Here is a 23,280-nt window from a genome sequence, read left to right as displayed (position 1 = left end):
ACTATTCTTGAAGCTTTTCTGATGGGACGGTTCAGCTGTTTCTAATAGCCTGAAATCATGTCCACGAGGAAGAAATCTTGCAAAGGATTTTAGTTATTTAGATTTTTGTCATGTATTCCTCTTAGGAGCTAAACCACGCCAGCTGCTTGGCAGTCATGCTCAAATAAACGGTAGAACTTTTCTAAAGTATCATAGCCACAGATTTGGACTTGCAGCTACTTGTACGTTTCAAAGATGCTCCACGTAGCTTTATGGAAAAGAAACAAATGTCCTGTCCCTTTTGGATTTGGGGTACAAGTCTTGCCGTGTGCCTGCCAGTCTAGAAAGGATCATCTGTTTCCATCCCTAGAATATTTCCATTTCAACATGTTTCTAGAAGTCTTTCTCTTTCACCATCATTCATTAGGAAAAAGCTTGCACCAAGAATCTATTCTGGATCACAATGAACGGGTCTGGGGCCAAAACTTGTATTTTTTTGGATTTTAAGTTTGTTTTTTATGATGTGCGTTCCCCTTTTCTTTGTCTAGCCGAGCACTGAGCAATAATTTTCAATTGGCACAGATCATTTTACACTCCAGCTGAGTATAAGCTAAAGGATATATTGTTTACTGCTTTATGAGTTAAGAATAGGTGCGCTCAGCACTACAGTAACTGCCTTTCACGTAGTTACATGAGGCCGAAAAATTGGAAACTAAAGAGGTGTTTATTATCACAGTTTTCTAATTAAAGGTGTAGTTTGGGTTACACGAGTCATCACATTCTTGAACCTTCATTTCTATCTAGCCCATTGCCTCCATCAATGAAAAGAGATGACTTGTATATATCTGTCATTCCAACTACTGAAGAAGGTGACCAGAGTTCTTGAGGTGAAAGTCAATATTGATTACTTCTTCATACTGGCCCTGCCATATTCTTATTTGACTGTCTGAGTATGCTGAACCAGTGTAACCAGTTCATAATTCACCCCAGAGTGCAAGCTATCTTTAAGTGAACCGTAATACAAGCATATAACAACTACTTTGGAGTTCCCAACTCACTCTTTATCTGCTTTAACTTTGTTTTTTTGTTTCCTCCTCCATGAATCATCGGCTTTTAACACTTGTGTCTTGTTCAACTTTGTACTTGATTTTGTTGTCTTGACAGTCTGACCCTGGAATCCAGGATGGCTCAATGAGTTTTTATTAGCCAGGTGTTATTTGATTTTGGAGCCATTATATATATAAGCAGGTTTCTGTTAGCAAATAAAGACCTACCCAAGAATATGCTGCTAGTGGGGTTTGGTTTATTTTTAGTTCGCGTTTGACAATGCTGTTCTTGTTCTCTACAAAAGGGCCCTTGGGCTGAAAAGGCATCAATTTGGTGTTTCGCTATTTTTTGACATATTCATGATAAAATTTGATGTTTTTTCCAGTAAAAATGCATTTTCAGACGCACCCAAAGCAAAGGCATTAATTAGGCTACGAGCACATAGTGTTTTCTTGCTTTCTAAAGGTGTGAACTTTTACTCAAAACGTTCTTTTCTAGTTGATTCTTAGGCATTTCATATGCCTTTACTTTTTATTTCCACTCATTTTAGTGATAGTGATGGTATGGCATGTTCTATAGAGCACTTCCTTACTTGGTGGAGGCAGTAGAGACTATTAGTATTCGGAGATCGATTGAATGAAACTGAGCTTATGGCAATTCTTAAAGTTTTTGGAGGCAGAGCTTGTTTGTTACTGTGGTGTGATTGTTTTTTTTATTTTTTTATTGTTTTAATATGTTGGTGATAAAAATAAATTTTAAAAAAATAAAAAAAATATTATTTTAATATAGTTCTAAATAAAAAATATTTTAAAAAGTAATTTTTATTATATAATATTAAACAATATTGCGATGATGGTTGATGATGTACAACAAAATACTCACAACAGTGAAAAGGAGGGGGATTTCCATCCTTGAAATGATCTGAAAGGGAGCAGAAAAGGGAATTTTAGTATAGATTCTCAAGTTATTGTCTCCTCTTTTCTCTACTGGTTTGTAGCTGGACCACAAAAGCAGAAGCTGAATTTTTTATTTTTACTGGCAAGCAAAAGTGTTCCTACCTAAACTGTCCTTGGCTTCATGTCTGCTTCTTTCAACTTTTATTTTTTTCATCCATCATCATCATCGTTGCCTTTTTCGTCATCAGATTCTTCTCGCGCATCATGTTCATAGTCCTCTTCAACTTCCACCTCATCTTCTGCTTCATCAATGGTTTCATCATTCGGATGAACAAACTGCAGCGTCAATCTCCCGTCCTCTCTACATGCATGCAAAAACTTGAAGGTGGGCAGCCTCACTTCTTTAAGAACGAACCTACCGTCATGCCTATAAGACTTGAAGATAGCCCGAGGCTTTCCACCCCTTCCAATACAGGAAATCGGCGGAGGAAATGTCCGTCTACCTGATCTTGGTCTGCTGAGATCATCTGATGCTGCATGCCTTGTGATTCTTACTTTCTCCTCCTGGTATCGCCAGTCTTCATTTATATCATTCTTCGAGTATTCAACATCATCAGAACTTTCAAAACCAAGCCCCTCGGTGCATAGTTGCAAGCTCTCATAATTCATTCTAGAAAAGTTATGACCATTCTGGTGACAACCTGTGTACTGATGATTCTTCGGGGTGATTCTCGAGACACAGTCCAATATTGATTTGCTCTTTTTGCCCTCCAAGCTGTCATTCTTGTTGAGTCTACTTGCTCCGGCTTCCGGGTTCAAATCTAGGAAGGATGAAGGAGAGGAGAAGGGTGATAGAGTAAAGGAAGATGAAGTTGACAATAAGGAAGAAGAAGCAGAAGATGATGATGACTGCGAATTCTCTTTGAAATGAAGCTCACCGAATATTTCAGTGAAGGAGGATTGCTCCATCGGTTTTACAGGCTTGATTTGGTTCCGTGATGAGAGGGATTCAAGCAGTGTAGGGTTTTCTGGTAATGGTTTTTCAAAGATGTGTTGGAGACTTCCACAGGCAGCCATAGCTAGGTTTTGGCTCACTCTATCTACTCTAGTATAAAGGAATATAAGCCTTTTCTTTTCTTGTTTTTAGGGTTCTCGGTGGGAGGTAGAGAGAAACAGGGAGATAAAGAAGCACGAGATTGGCGTGGAGGTTGAAAAAAATCAAGAGATGATGCTTCTTGTTGCTTTGGCTAGGGCCTAGGGCGTCTCTTCCATTGAAGAGGAGCAAGAACGGGTGGTTTTGAAGCTAGGTCGAAATTTGGTGGCCATAAATAAATGTACATGTGCAGTAACTTTTCTTGTATATTCTTAACGTAGAGAATTCACTTCCCGATAAGTTTTATACATTAAATTTTATTTTTGAATTTATTTATAAAAAATATTATAAAAATCCTTTTATAAATTCCCAACAAGCTGGATTTCAAGTCGAAGTGAGTGGAGATTAACCTAATAGAACTGCATCAATTTAATGGATCAATCTATATCTCAATTGACTGATCACACCTCAAGTAATACATGGTTTAAAACAATATCTTACGTCATTCTAGATTTAATTTAGCCTGAATTGCCATGTTTAATTTATGATCTGTATCTGAGTCAAAAAAAGACCACAAGCTTTGAAATTAAAACCCAACAGGGACCATAATATTTTAGTGTTGGTTTTAAAAGGCCATGTTAATGCAAATTTCAATCATAATTTAGTATTTGATAGTGATATTTTGCTGTATTGCTGGAGAGACTATCCTGATGATGATTTGAAAGATCAGTTTATATCTTCAATCACCGCCCATCTTAACAAGTCCATTATCTCAGCATAATGTATCTTTTTCTCATCACGACCTTAACATCTATCTTGCTTTTGTGATTTTCATCATAGAGGGCACAAAAAGTATCAGCAGCTCTTGGAATATTCTCCTTGGTTCTCTGAACATGTTCAATCCTGTTCCCGGAAATGATTGGCTGCTACCCTTCACTTTCGAATAGCCTATCTTCATCTTGAGATAGTCCATCTTGATATATAATGGCAGGGCATGAAAGGGCCAATCAATAGGCAAGCGGGTCCTGTTCTAACCATAGAGTGCCCATATTCGTGTGTGTTCTCCTGCCACAACATTTTACTGGTTCACTGGCTGTGGTAAGCAGTGCCACCTCTAAACTGTGTATTCAGATTCTAATTCGAGTAGATGCTACATCTACCGCCACAAGGACTAAATCCAACATAAATGTGGACAAAATTGAAGTTTTCAACGACTAAAAGATGGTATTAAAGACAACGTTGGATAATGGTGTAGCTTTCACATTTAAAAGAAAGCAGATGTTCCACTCTGAAGAGAGAAAAAGGCGAAGGGGAAAAACCAAGATGATAATTGTACAAGATTAACAAGCTAACATCAGATATTACATCATTAAACATCCATGTTACTCTAGCGTTAAAGAAATGCAGCTGAAATTTTAAGAAGATGTTAGTTTCACACTGTTGTCATTTATCAAATTGGAAAACCACCCAGCACACAGAAACCATAGGTGAACAATTCACAAACATACTCACTGTTTTGAAATCAAACATACATAGCTTCCTTTCGAAGAATCAGTTGGGACCAAACTACTTTTGGACATCCTTCATCGCCAAGCTTCAATACGCTCTGACCTTGAGTCTATACAGCTACCAATTCCTCGAGTCTTGTCAGAAGGTGGTGTTAAATGAAGTACAGGTGACTGCCTGCTAAATTTTCCAGGACTCTTTCTGAGACTTGAATTACTTGATTGGCCAATGCTGTTCTTTCCGATACCTGCTTGATTGCCAGCATTAACTCTATGATTATATGCGTCATTGACTAAGTTAGCCTCGGAAGCAGTCTCGCAGGAACGATCTCCTTTGGCAATTAGCTTATCAACTGAAGTTGCATAACTGAGGCCTGCTTCATCAGTTATGGCATTGTATTGACTGGAGTGATACGAACTTTCTACAACAGGTTCTTCAGCCACAAAGGCTTGCTCAGTTGTTTCATTTTCATCTTCGCTATCTTTGGCACAGGACAGTGAAGGGCTCTCATGACCGTTCTTGTCAAATGGCTCTAAGCGTGAAGGAGTAGGCTCCACCAAAGAATCTTCTCTCTCTCGCAGTGTCCTTAGGATAAGTGTCTTGAGAAAGTTCATTACTTGGACTGCATACATCAATGCAGTCAAAGGATCGGCCATCTGCAATAAAATTAAGACAAAGACAACCATCAGCATTCAGCACACCAACAACTGCCCAGATCTGCAGCTTTTTGTGGCAATTTCACTTATTCAATCACTTATTTTATACTGCAATAGGAAAACCATTACTAATTAACCATGTCTCTGGCTGATCCATTTGCTCTGACATGGTGAGAGTACTAGCAGTATCTAGAGACATAATCAAAGAAAAAAGGTGAAAAGGAAAGTGGGAGTACTTTAGATTAGCTTCTCTAAAGCCTAAAGAAAAGCAAGGTGGATCCTTTGAATACAACAAATAGCATGTACAAATCAGATCATAGGTAAACAAGAAAAATCATTGAAGTTCAGGAATGTCCAAACAATAATAGACACTTACTCGAGTCATATTTGGCGCAAAAACTGTGGCTACATTGTGTGCATTCATCTTGTTCAGGTGTTCTTGTTGGACAACATCAGCCATCAGATTGATCGCCCAATCTAATAGAGCAGCTTCTGTTGGAGGTAGATTCCTTGCAAGATAAGCACAATCATCTTCTGTTCGACATTCTATTACTTGTTCAGGTGATAAAGAATCCAGAACCCCTGTTGGAAGCTCTCTAAACCAAGCCTAGACAAACAGTTGTACTTCAAGTCAAAATAGAGCTATGTATTGAATGCAAAATAAACAAAAGAAGTAAATCCTGAGACAAAAAACAGCAACACTTTCTACTGACAGCACCACACCCTAAACGTAGAAGACAGAATATACTAAAACCATGAATAAAGATGATATAATTAATACAAATGGATTGCAGATGGAATGATGGTAGTGAAAAGGGGCGGTCACAGTGCAGCATTTGGTGACAGCAATGATGTGGAATTGAAGCTAGAGAATGGGATGGTAATGGTGGCAAGAAAAAACTGCAGGATCTATGGTTGTAAACAATCTTCACAGAAAAGCTTAATAATATAGTGTCATAGATCCAGCTTTACTGAGATGGCTTTCAGGAAATAAAACTGAATTTGTATAATAATAACAGCTTTCTATATAGATTACAGCCCCAAAGTACAGTTGCTTTTTTACAATATCATACTTGTAAGAGTAGTATCCAGCAATGGACACATGATCATTCTGATAAACAGGTTTTCACAAATTTACGGGTTCATGAACTTCTAGGATAAAGGTTAATTTGATTTTGTAGTGTCTTAAACAATGTCTTCTACTTTTGCACTCCACCAATAAAAAAAAATTGATTGTTGCTTACAATTTATTTTATCCACTTAATTGTAACAAAGAAATAGCTCACTAGGATTTTATATGTGTGATCTACATATCAGTATTTCTTCCTTTTTTTGTTACACTATCTTCAATGTAGCATTAACCAGTTCAATTAGTCTTCAATGAATATGCAACTCCTTCACTATTAAATGTGTTATAATTCATAAGCAGATGCATAATTTGTAAATTATCCAAGAGTAATTTGTGTTGCTATGCCTTGATAAGTCCTGCCAGACAATGTACATCAACCCCTTCTGGCACCACCCCGCCATTCAGTTGCTCCCTAACATACTCCTCCTGACTGTTTTCTGCAGCAATTCTGAAAACCCCTTCAGCCTGAATGCAATAATTAATGATTTGATTATGAGCACCATATTCAAAATAAAATGAAATCCAATAAATTACATGTAAAACGAGCCCCAATTTACCTAAATCAGACAATTTTACCAAGAAGTTTTCCATTTTATCCCCAACGGCCCTATCTTTGGAGTCAGCATAACAATGCTAATATAGAAAAATGACAAGGTGACGTACCTGCAAGCCTCCTTGAGCATACAAGCGTCTTTGCATTAGCAAGAGAATTGTTGGCACACTGTTCCCTCTTGAGTCATACGACAACTGCATAGATTCAGTGGAAACTCCGAAAACAGTTGTGCTGCATAATGATAAAATTCAAATCAATAGGCAAAGAGCAAGGCAGCAATCATATGAAATAGTTCACTGCTTTTAATTGGCATGATGTAAAGCTAGAAAAAACAGGAACAACTTAACAAACACAGATTCCAGGGATAAAAGGATTATCAAGTGACTTGTTGTTGGAAAAGTTACTTGAAGGTGCCATTGGTGTTTCTTTAGACTAGCAGTGAAAGTTGAAACAGAACAACCAACATGTTAAATCCTAGAAAGCATCTAGCTCACAACTGATCAAGTGGGGTGCTTGTGAATACACACACACAACTTAAACCATAATCAAGGAACCAGTGCAAGTGCTCCAAGGGGAGAGGGCATCAGCTCATCTGTATTTAGTTGAGTTGTGAATAATCTTGGTCTTTTTAGTTATATTACTAACATGAAACAAAAAGGAATTTAAGTCTATAATCAAGGGGGAGACAAGACTTCCCATAAGAAATAGAGAATGTTGTACTGGTATCAAAGTTTAACCATATACTCCCATAAACAAATGAAACTTGGCTCCAGAAATCAAGCATTTGTACAATGGTCCACGAAGCTATTTCTATGCATCAATCCATGCATAACAAGGTTGAAACTCAAAAGTAGCGGACTTTTTATGGAAAAGTCCATGTTTTGTGGATTCAAATGGCAGGCCAGCAACCACACCTCATTCCAAGAATACAATGCATCAATAAGACAGAAAAGAGGAGTGGTCTGCCACGTCTCTCCAAATTTGAGGAGTTGACAAAAATGAAATAAAAAGCTCGAATATTTTACAATATAACTCTTGGATAATGCTCTCAATTTGTGATAAAGTTGATGCTTGCTTATGTGCTCAGATCCATGATTCCGGATAACAAACAACATAAAAGATGGGATAAGAACAAAATTGCATAGGCCAATTTCTCTTATTGCTAAACTTTTCAGTTGCATCTCTTTAATTCAATTATTGGTTCCAGAAATTATTTCTGCAGCAGAACTTTACAGTTGATTTCCCCCCCTTTTTTCCCCATAAAATGGAACTTCAGAAAAACATCAAACTCCAATGGACAAAAAAGGAATGAAGAACCAGAAATCAATTATAATAAAATCCACAATTTCAAGACTGGATGGGGCAATAGAACCTCAAAAATAAATCCATCACTCGGATACAGCAACACTAAATTTCAAGAACAGGGAAAACATTACAGCGTGCAAAGAGAGGAAAAAACTCAACTTTAACACAAACAATCATGCACAAAAATTAAGAAGTTAAACTGAACAGCCAAAACCCAACCTCAGAAAAAGAAAATCAAATCGACCAATGAAAAACAGAAACTTTCACCAATTAACCACTGAAAAATCTCATTTATGAGACTTGCATTGCAGAAACCAAAGAAAAGATCAAAGAAACAATAACTCACTAACAAAACAAAGAAACTTAACAGTGCCAAGAATTGAAATGACCATATAAAACACCAGAAAGATAAAAATAGAGAAAACCCACGGTTTCCTTTCGATCAAAAAACACAATGTACCTACCTAGCACTGGGAGGCCTCCTGGGGACTTCAGGCTCAAACTCCACAGGCAAACCCAAGAACCCATTAAACCTATCAAAGGTAACATGAGCCACATGGCGCACATTGGTTGGACAACCAATCTCCATACTAGAACAAAATTCCCTTCGGTCACTCTTACAAGCTACTAAAGACTTCCTAAGCAGAGCCACAAGAAGAGCCAATAAAGAAAGCTGATCCCTTTGATTCCTTTCTTTTTGTTTCACCAACTCCTCATCATCATCATCAATGACATCTTGTGTTGAAGGAGATTGTGGGGGTATACAGGTCACAGAAGAGGAAGAAGAAGACAGAGACGAGGTTGTTGGAGGGGAAGAAGGGAAATGTGAAGGAGAATGAAGGACTTCAGTCATGGCTGGCAATGAAAAGGTCCAATCTTTTTTCTTTTTCTTTTTTTTTCTTAAAATAATAATAATAATAACAATAAAAGAGAGTGGTTTTCTTGATTTTTCAAGTCTTTCTCTAAACAAAATAAGATTTGTTGTTGAAAGAAGTTTTCACAGAAAGAGATTTGTGGAGTTGGATTGAAGGAATGGACTTTCTTTCTTTCTTTGTGGGACGTGAGAATCATTAACTCTCACTCAAAGAAAGTCTCTTTATATATATATATATATATATATATATATTAAGAGTTGAAGAAGCAAAATAGAGAGGGAGAGGATTTGGTGGGAAATAAATTGAGTGTATTAAGAAAATAAAAAGGTGATTAAAGGGTGATTAATTAGTATCTTGAACTTGAAGTAGAAGGATTTGATACTTTGATTATGTTGGGTTAATAAGTTCTTGTGGTCAAGTGGCCTCTTCTTGTCTTTGACAACCAAATTCACATTCTTTAACATGGAGAGGATAGAGGTGAGCTTCCTCCATGGGAATTGGAGCGGCTTTATTGGTTTCCCGCGGGGGGCAAGGTGGGGGCTGGCACACAACCAATGGTATGTTTCCATGGTAAAAAAAAAAATATGAAAATTTACTGTCCGGCTTTTACTTCCTTTGTTATTTCTTAAGAGTTAAAACTCTACAAGATTGTTAAAATCATGTTTTAACTCGTAAAATCATATAATTTTACGAGTTAAAACATGCTTTACGTGTTGAATCACTTGAAAAAATCAAAAATAGGTGAAATCGGGTTGAATCAGGGTGAAATCGCAAAAATTAGATGAAATCACGCAAAATCGCGATTTCAGGACCGATTTTGCGATTGTGCCAAAATGATGCGCTGAAACAAAATTAACCCCTCCTAGTCCAGCTGTCAGGCGCCTATTGGTTGTGGAAATGCACAGTCACGCGATTGTCTTCTCTTCAGTTCAGTCTTCACAAATCACAATTCACAAAATACTTTTTCTATTTTCCAACCGAACAAATCCCTAATCGGCTAATCCCTAATCCCCTTATCTAATTAACCAACTGGGCACCGGCAAGTCGGCAACCACACAAGCGGCGGTGACGATCTCCATTCTCCACAAAAGCGGTCACGATCCAGTATCCAGTCTTCACGCCTTCTCTTTCCTTAGTGCTCACGATCCAGTCTTCATGGCGATGATTTTAACAGCGATGACGATCTCCTCAATATCTCACGACTTCGGGCTTCCTCTTCAATCTTCATTAACAGCGGCACGCCTGCAACAATCTTCTGCAGCCGATCCAATCTTAACGCCTTCTCTTTCCCATCTTCAATAGCAGCAGCCATTCGGCCATCATCATCAACGGCTCTTCACCGTAAGTTCATTTTGCCTTCATCATCATCACTGCAGTAGTTGAATTTGCCCATGTAATAGATTTTTATTTTGTCCTGTTAACTGTTAGTCTATTACCCATGTAATAGATTTTGATTTTGCCCGGTCCTGTAAATTGTATATGTATAATGTTGAATTGAATTGAATGGAATGGATGGACTGAATAGAAAATTGGATGGATTGAATAGATCGGGTGAGAAAATTGTTGAATTGAATGCCACACTGCCACCGTATACATCTTGACTGAATTAATAGTATAAATCGGGTGAAAATTGGACTGAACACTGTTGAATTGGACTAAATTGAATGTCATTTTAGTATTATAGGACTGAATTAATTGGATTGGATTGAATTGAATTAAATTAATGGGGTGAAAATTGGACTGAAAAGTGTTGAATTGGACTGAATTTAATGTCATTTCAGTATTATAGGACTGAATTAATTGGATTGAATTAATGGGGTGAAAATTGGACTGAAAATTATTGAACCATGTATGAATTTTTAAGGTGTTTGAACTATGTATGAATTTTTATTTGAAGCATGATTTTTTTGTTAATGTATTTTAAAATTCCTTACGATTTTACGATCCGTTTTTACGATCCGAGTTTGTATTGTAGTTTCCGTGCCGTGTCAAAATCGCGATTTTAGCAACCTTGCTCTACATAGTAATTGTCAAGAAGCATTGTTCAACTATCAACATTGGGTTTACGGGTGAGCTTAGGGAGTGTTTGTTCATGCCGTTGGTGTTTTTTATATAAAAAGATATTAAATTAATAATTTTTTGTGTGTGTTTTAATAATATTGATGTGTTGAAGTTGAAAATTAAAAAAATATTTTGATGTATTTTTAATTAAAAAATATTTTTGCAAAAATATTATGTACTACATTACTAAACACACACTTAGGCTCTGTTTGTTTGCTGGAAAGTTATTTCTTTTTGGAAAGTGATTTTTTTGGAAAGTAGATTTCTGAAAAATGAATTATTTTCTGATGTTTGGTAGTGTTATGAAAAATAAATTGGAGAAAACTTTCCAGTGTTTGGTTATGTCATGGAAAATAAGCTGGAAAATAATTTTTTAATTTTTTAATATTTTATTTTAAAATTTTTTTATCTAACATATATAGAATATTTAATATAAATATTTAATCACTTAAAATAAAATAATGAGAACAAAAAATAATTCTACCTAAATTCTGGCCGGACCGTTCCAGTTCCATTCCGGTCATTCTTTTCTCGCTAAATAATGTTTTTTTTGCTTTTTTTTTAAAAAATATTGTTCAGATTTACGGTACCAATTATACCTCTCAATTCAACATTTATATCGGGCTAAAAGTTTATGAGAAGTCTCATTACATGTTGTTATATCTCAGGTTAAAATTTTAGAGTAATCAGAGTTTAGAAAGTCCTTACAAGACTACTGATGGTAGTTTTGTAATTTTGTTCAAATTCGTAATTTTGTTCAGAACTATCATTTTATTGTGTCTTTTTTTAAATTGAATTTTTCTCAAATTCATTATTAAATAATGGATTTATTGGTAATTGAGTTTCATAATTTGTTTTGATTTGTTTTATTTTGAGTTATCATGGTCTCATGACCTGGGTCATGAATTTGAAAAGTTAACCTAAGTTGACCTATATTGGCCCAATATATTGTCGTCTCATAAAAAAAATGTTGTATTAAATTTCTTTTAGTCCAGCAATATTTTTATCACTCATCCAAGTTGTCTTTGGACTCGTTAAGTTGATCAAATCATATTGATTCAACTCCCACTTTTTTACTTGTATTTGAAATTTGAATTACATAATTTCAAGTTAGTTTATCTTTGGATTTGAACTGAAATTATATTTGTTGAATATATATATATATATTACAACTCTGAAACGGCATGCCGAAACGCTCCAAAACCAAAACATACTATTTCAATTAAAAAAATAAAATATCAATTGAAATGAAATTGACAACCTTCATTAGAAGTTTGGTTAGGCAAAAGTGTCAATTGTATCAAGAACTTAGGTTCAAAAAATATTTTTTAAAATATGACGATACATCATATATTCATTTGCTTTAATTTCTATTAATTAGATTTTAAGCAAGTGAATCATTTTTCCGTACTTATATTCAATAAAAATCATCAATTATTTAAGAATTTGATAAAACAAAATACATGTTACAATTAATATTTTTTATTTGATTCGCATCTATTTTAATTTTGCTTTTTATCCAAACAATTTTTTCTTTATAAATCTGTTTGAAATCCAAGGTTTTTTAAATCCAATAGTAGATATAATGCTAATAATTCTCATGTTCTCTATTCCATTAGCCTTTGTTCGGCAAGATTCTATGAGGTTTTTTGTGTGGAATTTCCAATATTATTCTAAAACAATTTATGACTTATTAAAAAAATATTTAATAACTGATAATATATTATAAGTGAGTTTGGTTGTCATTATTATTTGAAGTTAAATGTTTATTAAACAATATTCAATCATTTGAATATAATTTTATTTTTGCCATACCCTAACGGAACAAAAATAACGTATCACATTGCTACAATATATTTTTTTTTAAAAAAAAGAGCTTCAAATTGATTTTAGAATATCCAATTGTTCAATAATGAATAATCCCTCTATGTTACTATATAGATGCCTTGTAGTAATTAGCATGATCCTTGAAAAAAACATTTATTTTTTTTTATCAACCAAGAATCATGTCATCATAAATTGTTGAATATAATATAGACAAAAGTGAGAAAATAAAGCATATGGGCGAGAATACCATGGCGTGCTCGGCACCTACATCATTTTTTACTTACGCGTGAGACAAACTAAAAATCCTTCCTAATATAATATATGGTGATGATGATGATGATTAGATCTTAATTCGTGGATAATCATACTGTTTTTCTGTTGCTTTGCTTTAATGCCAAAAACAATGGGTGTTTTCACCTCCAAATATATATATATATGAGTCAACACTAAATTAGATAAACAAGTCCAGAGTTGTTTGGAATTGTGTTTTAAATAGTATTTTTAAAAAATTTAAATTTTTTTTGTGTAAACTTATTTTTTTATGTTTTTGTATCGTTTTGATGTGCTGATGTAAAAAAATAATTTTTTTAAATAAAAAATATTATTTTGATGTATTTTTAAGCGAAAAACACTTTAAAAAACAACCGCTACCATACTCTTAAAACTTTTTTATTAGTTTACAGTGTTTTTTTATTTTGTTTCAGCATTCTTGAAACAGTACAGTGAAATACCAAATTTATTGAAAGAAATTGGGAACCGTTTGAAAATTGACAACTAAAAGCTTCGGAGGAAACTTAAAGAAACGGGATACTACAAAGGATACTCCTTCCTCTCAAATCTATATAAACTATAAAGCAAAAAAATTAAAAAAAAATCGAGATATTTCCAAATGGGAAAGCCAAAATCTTCTTCTTCAAAAATTATATATATATATATATATATAGGGGTTGGTGCTTTCTAGTTCTTGCTGGGAAATCCAACTACATGGCTTTTTTTTAAAGCTACAGAAACCAAAATTTGCAAGAGGTGAAAAGGTGGAATTGAAGGTTTTTTAAAAAAATAAAAAAGAAGGAGAGTTTATTTAATATATCAACCTCAGTGAAGATGACTTATGTAGAGTTTTTATTCCATAAATCTGAAATTTTATTACTTTATTTAGATTTACAAAGATCAAAACAGATAATTTATTGCACTTGAGGTCGTGGCTAGTAGGGAAATGAACTTATTTCCTTCCTCTGCACCCGAGTTCGATCCTTTCTGTTCGTGTCTGTCACCCCATGGTGTCGTACATGTCCACTGAGCTTGCAAGATGTTTAGTAGACTCAAAGATTAGTTGTGGTGCGCGTAAGCTAATCTGAGCATCCCGGGTTATATAAAAAAAGATAATTTATGGATTTAAAATGTCAATGAAAATACTCGAAAAATAAAATACTCTTACATATATAAAGTCATCAAAATAGAGCTTAAGTATAAATTATCACGTACTACCAATCAGCTTAGCAAGCATATTACACTTTTTCATTTTGGCCGAATTATATGGATATACATTAATGGGTTAATTTCATTTCTTTGTTTAAAAAATTTATTTATCATATTTATACATATGATAATTAGCCCCTAAGAATAAACAATTATACACAATTAAATTGAATATCTTAAACAAATTCTTCTCTTACTTTCTAAGCTTATTAATTTACTTATTTAATTTATTTTATCTTTTTAGCACAATTTCAAGTAAAGAATTAGAAATAATAAATCCTGGTTGGTTTGGTTAAACCAAATCAGAATTCTGTTCAATATTTTAATAATAATTGTAGCTTTATAACTCGATTTTAAATGTGATTTGTCTTCATAGAAAGCTAAGACATAAAATTACAATTTTGATGAGAAAGAAATACCCAGTTCTATCATTTTTGAGCTCAAAATCAACAATCACAATAGTATCCGAAATCTGCTCAGAAGTTATGCCGGTTTAGACCTTTTCTTAGTATTTAGCTTATAGTTGGAGTTATATAATTCAAAATTAATAAATACTAGTTTTATTTGAAAGCTAACATCTTTATCAATAACTTTTGTAAAGAAACTTATTCTAAATTTCACTATTTTCAAGCTTTAGATTCAGCTATAAGTTAGATGATCAAAGATATACACGCCTAAACTACATCCAACACCACCTATAGATTTTTTCTAAAATTCCTTCCATGATTCACCTTTAAATAGCATGTAATATATGTTTAAACAATAAATTCAACATAAAACACCTCCTCATTAAAAATTATTATATAAGCCTAAATTCTATTTACATAAATCCATACCCATCAATAACTTCTCAATAAAAATAAAGTAATCACATAAAAAAACACTTGCCCATCATATTTAAAGGAAGTTTAAAGAAGCTTTTGGTCTATTTTCTCTAGATTATCCACTTCTATCTCTATCTGAATTCTCTTTCTTTTATTTCTCTTTTTTTTCCTTCTTGGTTCATGCTTGATTTGGATGTTTACTTCTTTTTCCACACAAATCACGCAAAACCCATAAAATTTTAGAGGATCTCTCATCAATTTTTGAATGAACAAGCTCGAACTCTCTAGCTTTCTCCCATGGCTGCTACTGGCAGCTTCATTTAAAAGGAGAGGGCTATAACTTTCCAGTTTGATTATAAAAATACCCTTATATGTATCTCCTTGAAACTTTTTTACACCTAAACTACAATGTTTATGTCTAAATCATGAGTCTTTCTTAAATTTTGATTGATTTAAAATTTTAATTTAAATAAAAAAAAATGTCAAGAGACTATAAAACTTGAACAGAATTCAATGGCAAGATTGAAAATTATGCATGATAGCATAAAACTGATTAATTTGTTATTTTTCTTTAGAAATCTGATTTTTCTTATTCAATAATTGCATAAATCATATCAATTATTTTACTAAATTCTTGAAACCGTTTTCTTATCCTAAATATATTTATTTTTCCTTTCTACTATTTATTTCAATTATATACTTGTTGTCGTTTCCCGGTAATATTATCAATTTTTTAGCGATATTTACACCTTCGTTCTTTACTTTTTTTTTGTACTATCCTTTCATATAGTTTATTTTTTATTACCATACTAATTCATTAGGATCTTTTTTTTATTCATTACGGATTTTGAACTCAAATTCATAATTTTTTTTTTAACTTCTATTTATCTATGAAGGTTATCCTTTCCATTACATAATATTTATTATTATTCTGTCATTTATTCATTTTTTTTTTCAGTTTTCATCTTCGTTCTTACGTTTATACAGGGTTTTACACATGCTTTATTCTTCTTTTTAGAAGAAGGAAGGGAAGCATTTCACGGGATCCAATTTCAAATCCCTAAATTAGTAAGAATTCCCAATCCTTTGAGGGGCAGTAGAAGGATAAAATTATAAACAGAAAGGCTAGCTAGTGATGTTTGCGATAAAAAACTGTAAACTAAAATGATAGCTACACATTAAAATCAAAGTTCCGAACAGACCAATCATATAGCCTTAGAATCCGTTTCTCAAGGCAAGGCAGAAGATGCCGTTGAAATAGCAAGTTCAGATATCCAGCAGATCATCAATGATCTTAGCAAGTTCAGATATCCAGCAGATCATCAATGATCTTGCTCTGCTTTGATTTCCAGGAACAAAAAAAATCTACAAAATGAAGCACCTGTGATGTATCCCGTAACTTGATTGTACTTCATAATACATTATTTTTTCGTGAGGAGGACAGGACTTTAGAAAATTGCAATCAGTACAAAAATCCATGCATTTCTTGTTATTTCAAAAAAAGTGCCAAGCAAATTCCCATCTCCGGCTTGCTAACCTTGAAGATGCCATGCAATTGCAATCCATAAAATTACAACATTGCAAGTAAGAATTCCTCAAATAATTCTTGTCATTTCTAGGAAAGTTTATTGACAAGTGGTCTCAGGAAAGGTTAAACAAAGCTGATCTTTAAAGCCATTGTCAAATGCAGAAAAGAATTGGCAAACCATACACGGTTGCTCTTATGATTAAAAGAAAAGTCCAGGCACATCGTATGCAAAATCATGCATATTGCTAGTTACTACTATGACTCCAAAAGCAGTAGTAGCAGTTAAAAAGTGATGCCTCCTTCATTCTTCACAAAACACAATGGCATCAATCCCGGACTTCCTCTTGCTTCTTCCCACCAGATTTGAGATACCATCCCAGAGCACCAAAAACTGTAACTGTACCAGCTACAACTGCATAATTCCGGTATTTATCAGTTGATACTTTTTCAGTGGATGCTCCAGGTGGTGTTGGGGAAGCAGCAGTACTTGCTTTGATATCAGTTGATGCCCCGCCTGAGCCTGAGGCAGTTGTCTCCGCCTGAATAAAATAAACAAGTTTGAGCTTCATGGAATTAATACAGTTCCATCCAAGAAAACCTAACTGAACACAGTGCAGATACAGTGTCTTTCTTGAGAAAGCTGATAGGGGTAACTTTTGCCCCTGTAAAACTACCCAAGCCTAGGCAGCGCATATATCAAGAAGGAATTACATATACAGTTGATCGAGTACTCAGTTAGTTTGCTTGTTTGAAATCTGATTGCTCAACTTGACAAACCTTCAATAAATTTCTACTTCTACTTTGAAGGAAAAAAGAAGAACAAAAGACACACAATGAACTCTTCTCACTGCAAAGGACTTTTGGAGCTAGAGTTATAGACTTAATGACTAAAATCACAAAGTAATTCATGACATACAAAAAAAGCTACATTGCCAGATCAAGGTTTTTTTTTAAAAAAAAAGCACATAAGATGCCAATAACAAAGATTCGATAGAAAATGTGCTCTAACCATACCTTGCGTGCGAGTTTCTCCAGTTTTTCTTTCTCAGCTTTCTGCAAAAGTCAAACAATGCATTGCAGTATCATAAACCATAAGAAGTCGAATTAAATCAGCCTTCCTTTCATTGAAATGCTGTGCAGCAACTAGATAATGAAGTAGATGCATGCAAATATTAAATAAATTTTGCCAAGCCACCACTCAGTCATATATCGATTATTTTTTCAGGGTTCTTTAACTCTTTGGGTGTAACACATTTTAATACCAAACTTCAACAATCAAGTAATGTGTGTGGGCAGATCACAACAAATGAAGGGACTTCATTTTTCCCCTTTGAATGAGGCTACTAGCATGCCAAAGCCATCCCAAATCCCATCTCTCATTTGGTTAAATAAAAAGGCCGCACAGCTTTTGACAGAAAATAGCTAAAAATAACCCTTTCAACTTTCAACTGCAAGATTGCTGCCTACAAGAATGAGTTGAAATAATGTCCGATTACTATAAAACTGTACCACCAAACCATTTCTATTTCAAGAGATCATAACACAATTAATCCCTAATCACCTTAGTAATTACAACAAGTCCAATTTGGCTACTACAGTGCACACCTTTTTTAGGACTAAATAGCAGCAGCAGCAGCGATAATATTAATTAATTAGTTTTCCTCGTTTTCGCTGAAAAATGACTTTATTCAGGAAAATATTCTAAAAAGAAATTCCAACTCAGAAAGAAAAGAAAAGAAAATAAATAATAATAGGATGACGATAGATTTTCTTCGTTTTAGCTAAAAAATGGCTTTATTCATGAAAAAATTCTGGAAAAAAATCCATGTAAAAAGAAGAAAATCTCGAGATTTATTGTTTATTACCTTGATGTAAACATTTTCTGCAGCCTTTTCCTCTTCGCTGAGAACTTTTCCGCCGCTCGAGAATCTTCGAAATGCTAGTCGTCTGGCAGCAGAACCAATCCGTGTCGCCATTGTTGACAGGGAGTGACACCTGTAATCAAGGGCTGATTAGTAATTTTAACAGATGATAGAGAGACGAAATCTTGGATTTAATAGTGATTAAATTAGGGATTAAGAGAGGAATTAGCTTACTAATTTAAGAAATGCAGCCCAGAGGCAGAAGCGGTGAGAGAGAGAAATGGTAGCGGTGTGTTTTGCTGGCTTTGCTTGGAGATGCAGCAAGGGATGGGGGGTCAGGTGGAGTTATTGAAGGAGTGTAGATCCTGGCCGTTGATTTTGATTTTTACGGATAGATGATGATGATGATTTTAGGAGGGGGACTGGGTGTGTGAAACTTGCTATTGGGCCGTATTAATCCTTCTTTCCTATCTAGAGTCTAGACTAGATGAGAGTAGAAAACAAGAGATGCAAGAAAAAAATATTATTTTGATAAGTCCCTGAAGTTTCATATATTTTCGATTGAATCTCCTTTATTTATTTATTTGTGGATTCAAACAAATTCTACATTTTTTTTTAATAATGATTTTTCAAATTTGATGGATAACTTTCATCGACCTGTAATGTTTTTTCATTTACTCACTTTTTAACTTGTTGCTAAAAAAAACTATGATAAAAGTTACCCCTAGAATAAGCTTAATAGCTTTTGTCACCCATAGAATAAGCTTAATAGCACAGGCATCCATGCTTGTATGGCCTATTTAAAGCAAAATGTAAACTTTAATAGCAATGATTTTCCATATAAACTCTTCAATGTATGTCATCATAATATGAAAAGTTTTTTTTTTTTCTCTCCTCCCTTGTCGTTTACATCATCTCATCTATTATTACAGTCATTTGATTATTTTTGTTTCTTTCATGGACATTAAATTGTTGTTAAATGCTTGAAATGGATTTTGTTTTCAAGGGGATGCAAGCATATATAATAAAAAATCTTTTTATAGACAAGTCATTGAAGTTATATTTGATGATAATGTCCTAAAAAATTCAAGTAATTTGAAGGCAACGCTTATATCTTAAACAATTGATTAATCTTTTGGTTCTGACAATTTGATCCATTCTTCTTAGCCAAAATGATTAAAGGTGGGTGCCTAATATCTGTAAAAGGTCCATTTGGTGAATTTAGAAACTTTTTGATGATTAAGTCAGTAATTTTTTTTAGAGAAAATACAATAATATTATAGAAATATACTTTGAAAATAAATATACAATAGAAAATGAAGATTTTGAACATTTTATTTAAATGATTCATCGACTATTTATAGACCATGACTCTTTTTTATAGATATAAGGGGTAAAAATATAATATTGCATTGATAGTATTGAAGTGGAAAAATATCATTAACATATGTATTAATGTTAAAGGGAAACATCTCTGATATATGTATTAACGAGGGAAAATATTCTTGACATATGTATTACTGTAGATGAGAATATGGTGGGCTCTTAAAAAACTTTTATATATTATTTCTTACATAATATTAATATCAATAGAAATATGGTGAGTTATTGGAGGATTTTTATACATCTAATGAGTGTAGAAAGAGTAAGATATAAAATGTAGTTGTGCGCAAAAAAGATGAGTCTTGCCCTTGGTTAAGCCTAGGGAAGGTTGGGTTTTATAAGGGGGTTTGGCCTTTAAAATTTGGTTTTATCAGTATCATCCCAAGTCTTTGTGATATTTGTACATAAGGACTTGTAAAAGTACCTGGTATGACGAGTTTGTCAAAAAAAATTATATGAGATTCATGGTGAAAACCCCGGTTAATATACTATAGAGCCCATGTGTAGGGGTATGCCCTATATTTGAAAAAAAAAATTCTAAGTTAGAGATGAACTATAAAGGAACCCATATTTAGAAAAATTTTCAGGAGAGTAAGGTAGAACCATAGAGAAATTTATATTTATAAAAGTTTTCTAATAGGTGGAGAAACCTAATGAGGGTAAGCCTATATTTAGAAAATTTTCTGAGAGATTAAAAGGAACCCATAGAGGGTAGAGCCCGTGCTTAAAAAATTTCTAAATAACTGAGGGGAACCTAAGAAAAGTGAGCCTATATTTAGAAAAAAATTTAAGAGGTTGAAGGAAACGAATCCTTATCAACATCCATACTTGAAAAATTTATAAAGGGCGAAAGGAACAGACCCATGTCAACGCCCATACTTAAAAAATTTTCTAGAAGGTGGAAGAGAACCTAAAGAAAGTGAGCCTATACTTATAAAATATTCTAAGAAGTTAAGATGAGCAAATCCATATCGATGCCTATACTTATGAAATCTACAAGGAGCGGAGGGGGCGTACCCATGTCGATGCTCATACTTACAAAATTTCTTAAGAGGTGAAGATAAAACAAAAGAGAGTGAGTTTATACTTAGAAAATATTTTAAGAGCCTAAGGGGAGTGAATCCCTATCGACGCCTATACTTAAAAAATTTTCAAGGGGCGGAGGGGACATACCTATGTTGACGCCTATACTTAGAAAATTTTCTAAGGGACGAAATAAAACCCAATAATGGTGGTGTTATTGCATTAAGGAGACCAAATCATTCAATTTTTTGGAGAGTTATTGTCTTTTTTTAGAGTTGAAGGCCTTTGGCCTCTTTGGTAATGACATGGGCGTGAAAGCGCCCCGACTATAAAGAGAGACCAAACCTGAAAGTGAGAGATTTGAGATCATCCCTAGAGATAACATAAAGTTCGAGAGCCTATATGAAGAGAGATAAGATGGTTCTCTTGGTTCCAATTAGCCTTAGTGGTATATATTTGACTATAAGACAGGGGTCATGTTGCTTTATTGAGGTTGGCCATCTTAAGCTATCATAGAAGGTGGAACTATCATACTAGAGAGAACTCATTCCAAGAAGATTGTGAAATTGTACTATGAAGAACCCCTTTCAAGAAGAGTATGCAATAGCACTAGGGAAAACCCTTTTCCAAGAAGAGTGTGCAATGACACTCAGGAGAACCCTTTTAAAGAGAGTGTGCAATGGCACTAGGAAGAAACCTTTCCAAGGAGATTGTGCAATTGCACTATAGAGAACCCTTTCCATGAAGAATGTGTAATCGCATTAGCGAGAACCCTTTTTAAAGAGAGCGTGCAAGAGTCTAGAAGCCCCCTATTGAAGATCTATATATAAAAAGTGTATGTTAGAGAGACAATTATTTTAATTTAAAAATAAACTTACTTCCTATCAAGGATAATATATCCTAATGTGATTTGTTGAACTCTAGGGAGCCTTCTGATCCATCCCTTAGAGAGTGGTGTTATTGCAATAGAAAGACCCTTGGTCAATCATTTTCAAGGGTGGGGCTGTCGCGGGTGCCAAGATTTGCTCAGGCGGTAAAATCTGGTTTTGCAACTAAGTGACCAACACAACCTGGGTAAAGGGTTCCACTTGGTTGATAAGTTGTTGAAAGTCTGAATGAACAGAAGTGCTCATGGTAACAGGTAGATTCATCAAGTGTTCTAGCTCGGGTGTGTCATGATTATGTGCTATGTAATGATTTTGAATTGTCATTATAAATAAATTGACTGCTTTTGATCAGTTTCTCATAGATGACGTCAATGATGATGTCCCAAAAAAATCCAAGTAGCTTAGGGGAAAGACTTATGTCTTAGATAATCAATTAATCTCTTAGTTTTGACAATTTGATTCACTCTCCCTAGACAAGGTGGTTGGAGGCGATTGCTTGATACTTGTAAAAAGTTTTCTTTGGTGAATTTAGAGACTCTTTGATGATTAAGTCAATGACTTTTTAAGAGAAAATGCAATAATATTATAGAGATACTCTAGAAATAAATATGCAGTGAAGAATGAAAATTTCAAATCTTTTATTTAAATGATTCATGATCTATTTATAGCTCATAAGTCTTTTTATGAAGAAGATAATATAATACTTCCCTGATAGTATTGAAGAGGGAAAATATCCCTAACACATGTATTAATATTGATGGAAAATATTTCTGACATATGTACTAATAAGAAAAAATATCCCTAACATATGTATTAATGTGAATGGAAATATGGTGGGCTCTCAAGGGACTTTTACACATTATCTCTTTACATAACATTAACATTGATGAAAACATGATGTGTTTTTTGAGAACTTTTATACACCTAATGGGTGCAAGGAGAATAAAATTCAAAATATAGTTGTGTCCAAAAAAGATGAGAACTTCCCTTAGCTAAGCCCAAGAAGGTTTGAGTCCTTCCATTGACCGAGCCCAAAAGAAGTGGGTCCTTTCATTGACGCAGTTCAAGGGAGGTTAGGTTTTATGAGGTTTTTTCGGGTTTTTAAATTTGAGTTTATTACTCGCATATCTAGATGGATTGTACGAGTAAGACTTGCACGTCTCAAGTTTTATGTTAGTTTGAGAATTATTTTTTCAATTATGGTAATTTATAATTGTTTTTTTCTATTATGTTAATTTAGGAAAAAACACTAAAAAAAAACAAGTAAAAAATAAAAGACAAATCTTAATTTTGTTATTAACATATCACTACAATTCCATATAAACATAAATAAAAAGACTCAATTGAAAAGTATGTAAAGTATCGAG

The 23,280-nt window shown here is 33.8% G+C and overlaps 3 protein-coding genes across 3 annotated transcripts; all 3 read right to left on the bottom strand.

The window, feature by feature from the left end:
• Positions 1-1,831: 1,831 nt before the first annotated feature.
• LOC133699650 (uncharacterized) lies at positions 1,832-3,262 on the bottom strand. The gene is made up of 2 exons (XM_062122992.1): positions 2,861-3,262; positions 1,832-2,743 (listed from the first exon to the last, which is right to left on the bottom strand). Exons 1-2 carry the CDS (start codon positions 2,997-2,999, stop codon positions 2,133-2,135), a joined length of 750 nt encoding a protein of 249 aa, XP_061978976.1. The 5' UTR covers positions 3,000-3,262; the 3' UTR covers positions 1,832-2,132.
• Positions 3,263-4,408: 1,146 nt separating this feature from the next.
• On the bottom strand, positions 4,409-9,245 carry LOC133698275 (rho GTPase-activating protein 5-like). Its single transcript, XM_062121149.1, has 5 exons — positions 8,629-9,245; positions 6,970-7,090; positions 6,652-6,771; positions 5,554-5,784; positions 4,409-5,177 (listed from the first exon to the last, which is right to left on the bottom strand). Exons 1-5 carry the CDS (start codon positions 9,015-9,017, stop codon positions 4,599-4,601), a joined length of 1,440 nt encoding a protein of 479 aa, XP_061977133.1. The 5' UTR covers positions 9,018-9,245; the 3' UTR covers positions 4,409-4,598.
• A 7,576-nt stretch (positions 9,246-16,821) lies between these two features.
• On the bottom strand, positions 16,822-19,050 carry LOC133698458 (uncharacterized protein At2g27730, mitochondrial-like). The gene is made up of 4 exons (XM_062121379.1): positions 18,855-19,050; positions 18,624-18,753; positions 17,773-17,811; positions 16,822-17,297 (listed from the first exon to the last, which is right to left on the bottom strand). The coding sequence occupies exons 2-4, from the start codon at positions 18,732-18,734 to the stop codon at positions 17,085-17,087; spliced, it is 363 nt and encodes a 120-aa protein (XP_061977363.1). The 5' UTR covers positions 18,735-18,753; positions 18,855-19,050; the 3' UTR covers positions 16,822-17,084.
• Positions 19,051-23,280: the final 4,230 nt, after the last annotated feature.

This window comes from Populus nigra, chromosome 7, assembly GCF_951802175.1.
Source record: "Populus nigra chromosome 7, ddPopNigr1.1, whole genome shotgun sequence".
Taxonomy (NCBI): domain Eukaryota; kingdom Viridiplantae; phylum Streptophyta; class Magnoliopsida; order Malpighiales; family Salicaceae; genus Populus; species Populus nigra.
The sequence above is the reverse complement of the archived record's forward strand: the minus strand, read 5'-3'. Positions and strand labels throughout refer to the sequence as shown.

What these genes read in the sequence shown, in the direction of transcription:
- LOC133699650 (XM_062122992.1), bottom strand. Translation starts at nt 2,999, where the DNA reads ATGGCTGCCTGTGGAAGTCTCCAACACATCTTTGAAAAACCATTACCA. An exon ending in CTCCTTCACTGAAATATTCG is followed by an intron (nt 2,744 to 2,860) that starts GTGAGCTTCATT and finishes CATCCTTCCTAG; the next exon opens with ATTTGAACCCGGAAGCCGGA.
- LOC133698275 (XM_062121149.1), bottom strand. Translation starts at nt 9,017, where the DNA reads ATGACTGAAGTCCTTCATTCTCCTTCACATTTCCCTTCTTCCCCTCCA. An exon ending in AGGAGGCCTCCCAGTGCTAG is followed by an intron (nt 7,091 to 8,628) that starts GTAGGTACATTG and finishes ATCATTATGCAG; the next exon opens with CACAACTGTTTTCGGAGTTT. An exon ending in TTGCGCCAAATATGACTCGA is followed by an intron (nt 5,178 to 5,553) that starts GTAAGTGTCTAT and finishes ATTTTATTGCAG; the next exon opens with ATGGCCGATCCTTTGACTGC.
- LOC133698458 (XM_062121379.1), bottom strand. Translation starts at nt 18,734, where the DNA reads ATGGCGACACGGATTGGTTCTGCTGCCAGACGACTAGCATTTCGAAGA. An exon ending in CAGAAAATGTTTACATCAAG is followed by an intron (nt 17,812 to 18,623) that starts GTAATAAACAAT and finishes TGACTTTTGCAG; the next exon opens with AAAGCTGAGAAAGAAAAACT. An exon ending in TGGAGAAACTCGCACGCAAG is followed by an intron (nt 17,298 to 17,772) that starts GTATGGTTAGAG and finishes TATTTTATTCAG; the next exon opens with GCGGAGACAACTGCCTCAGG.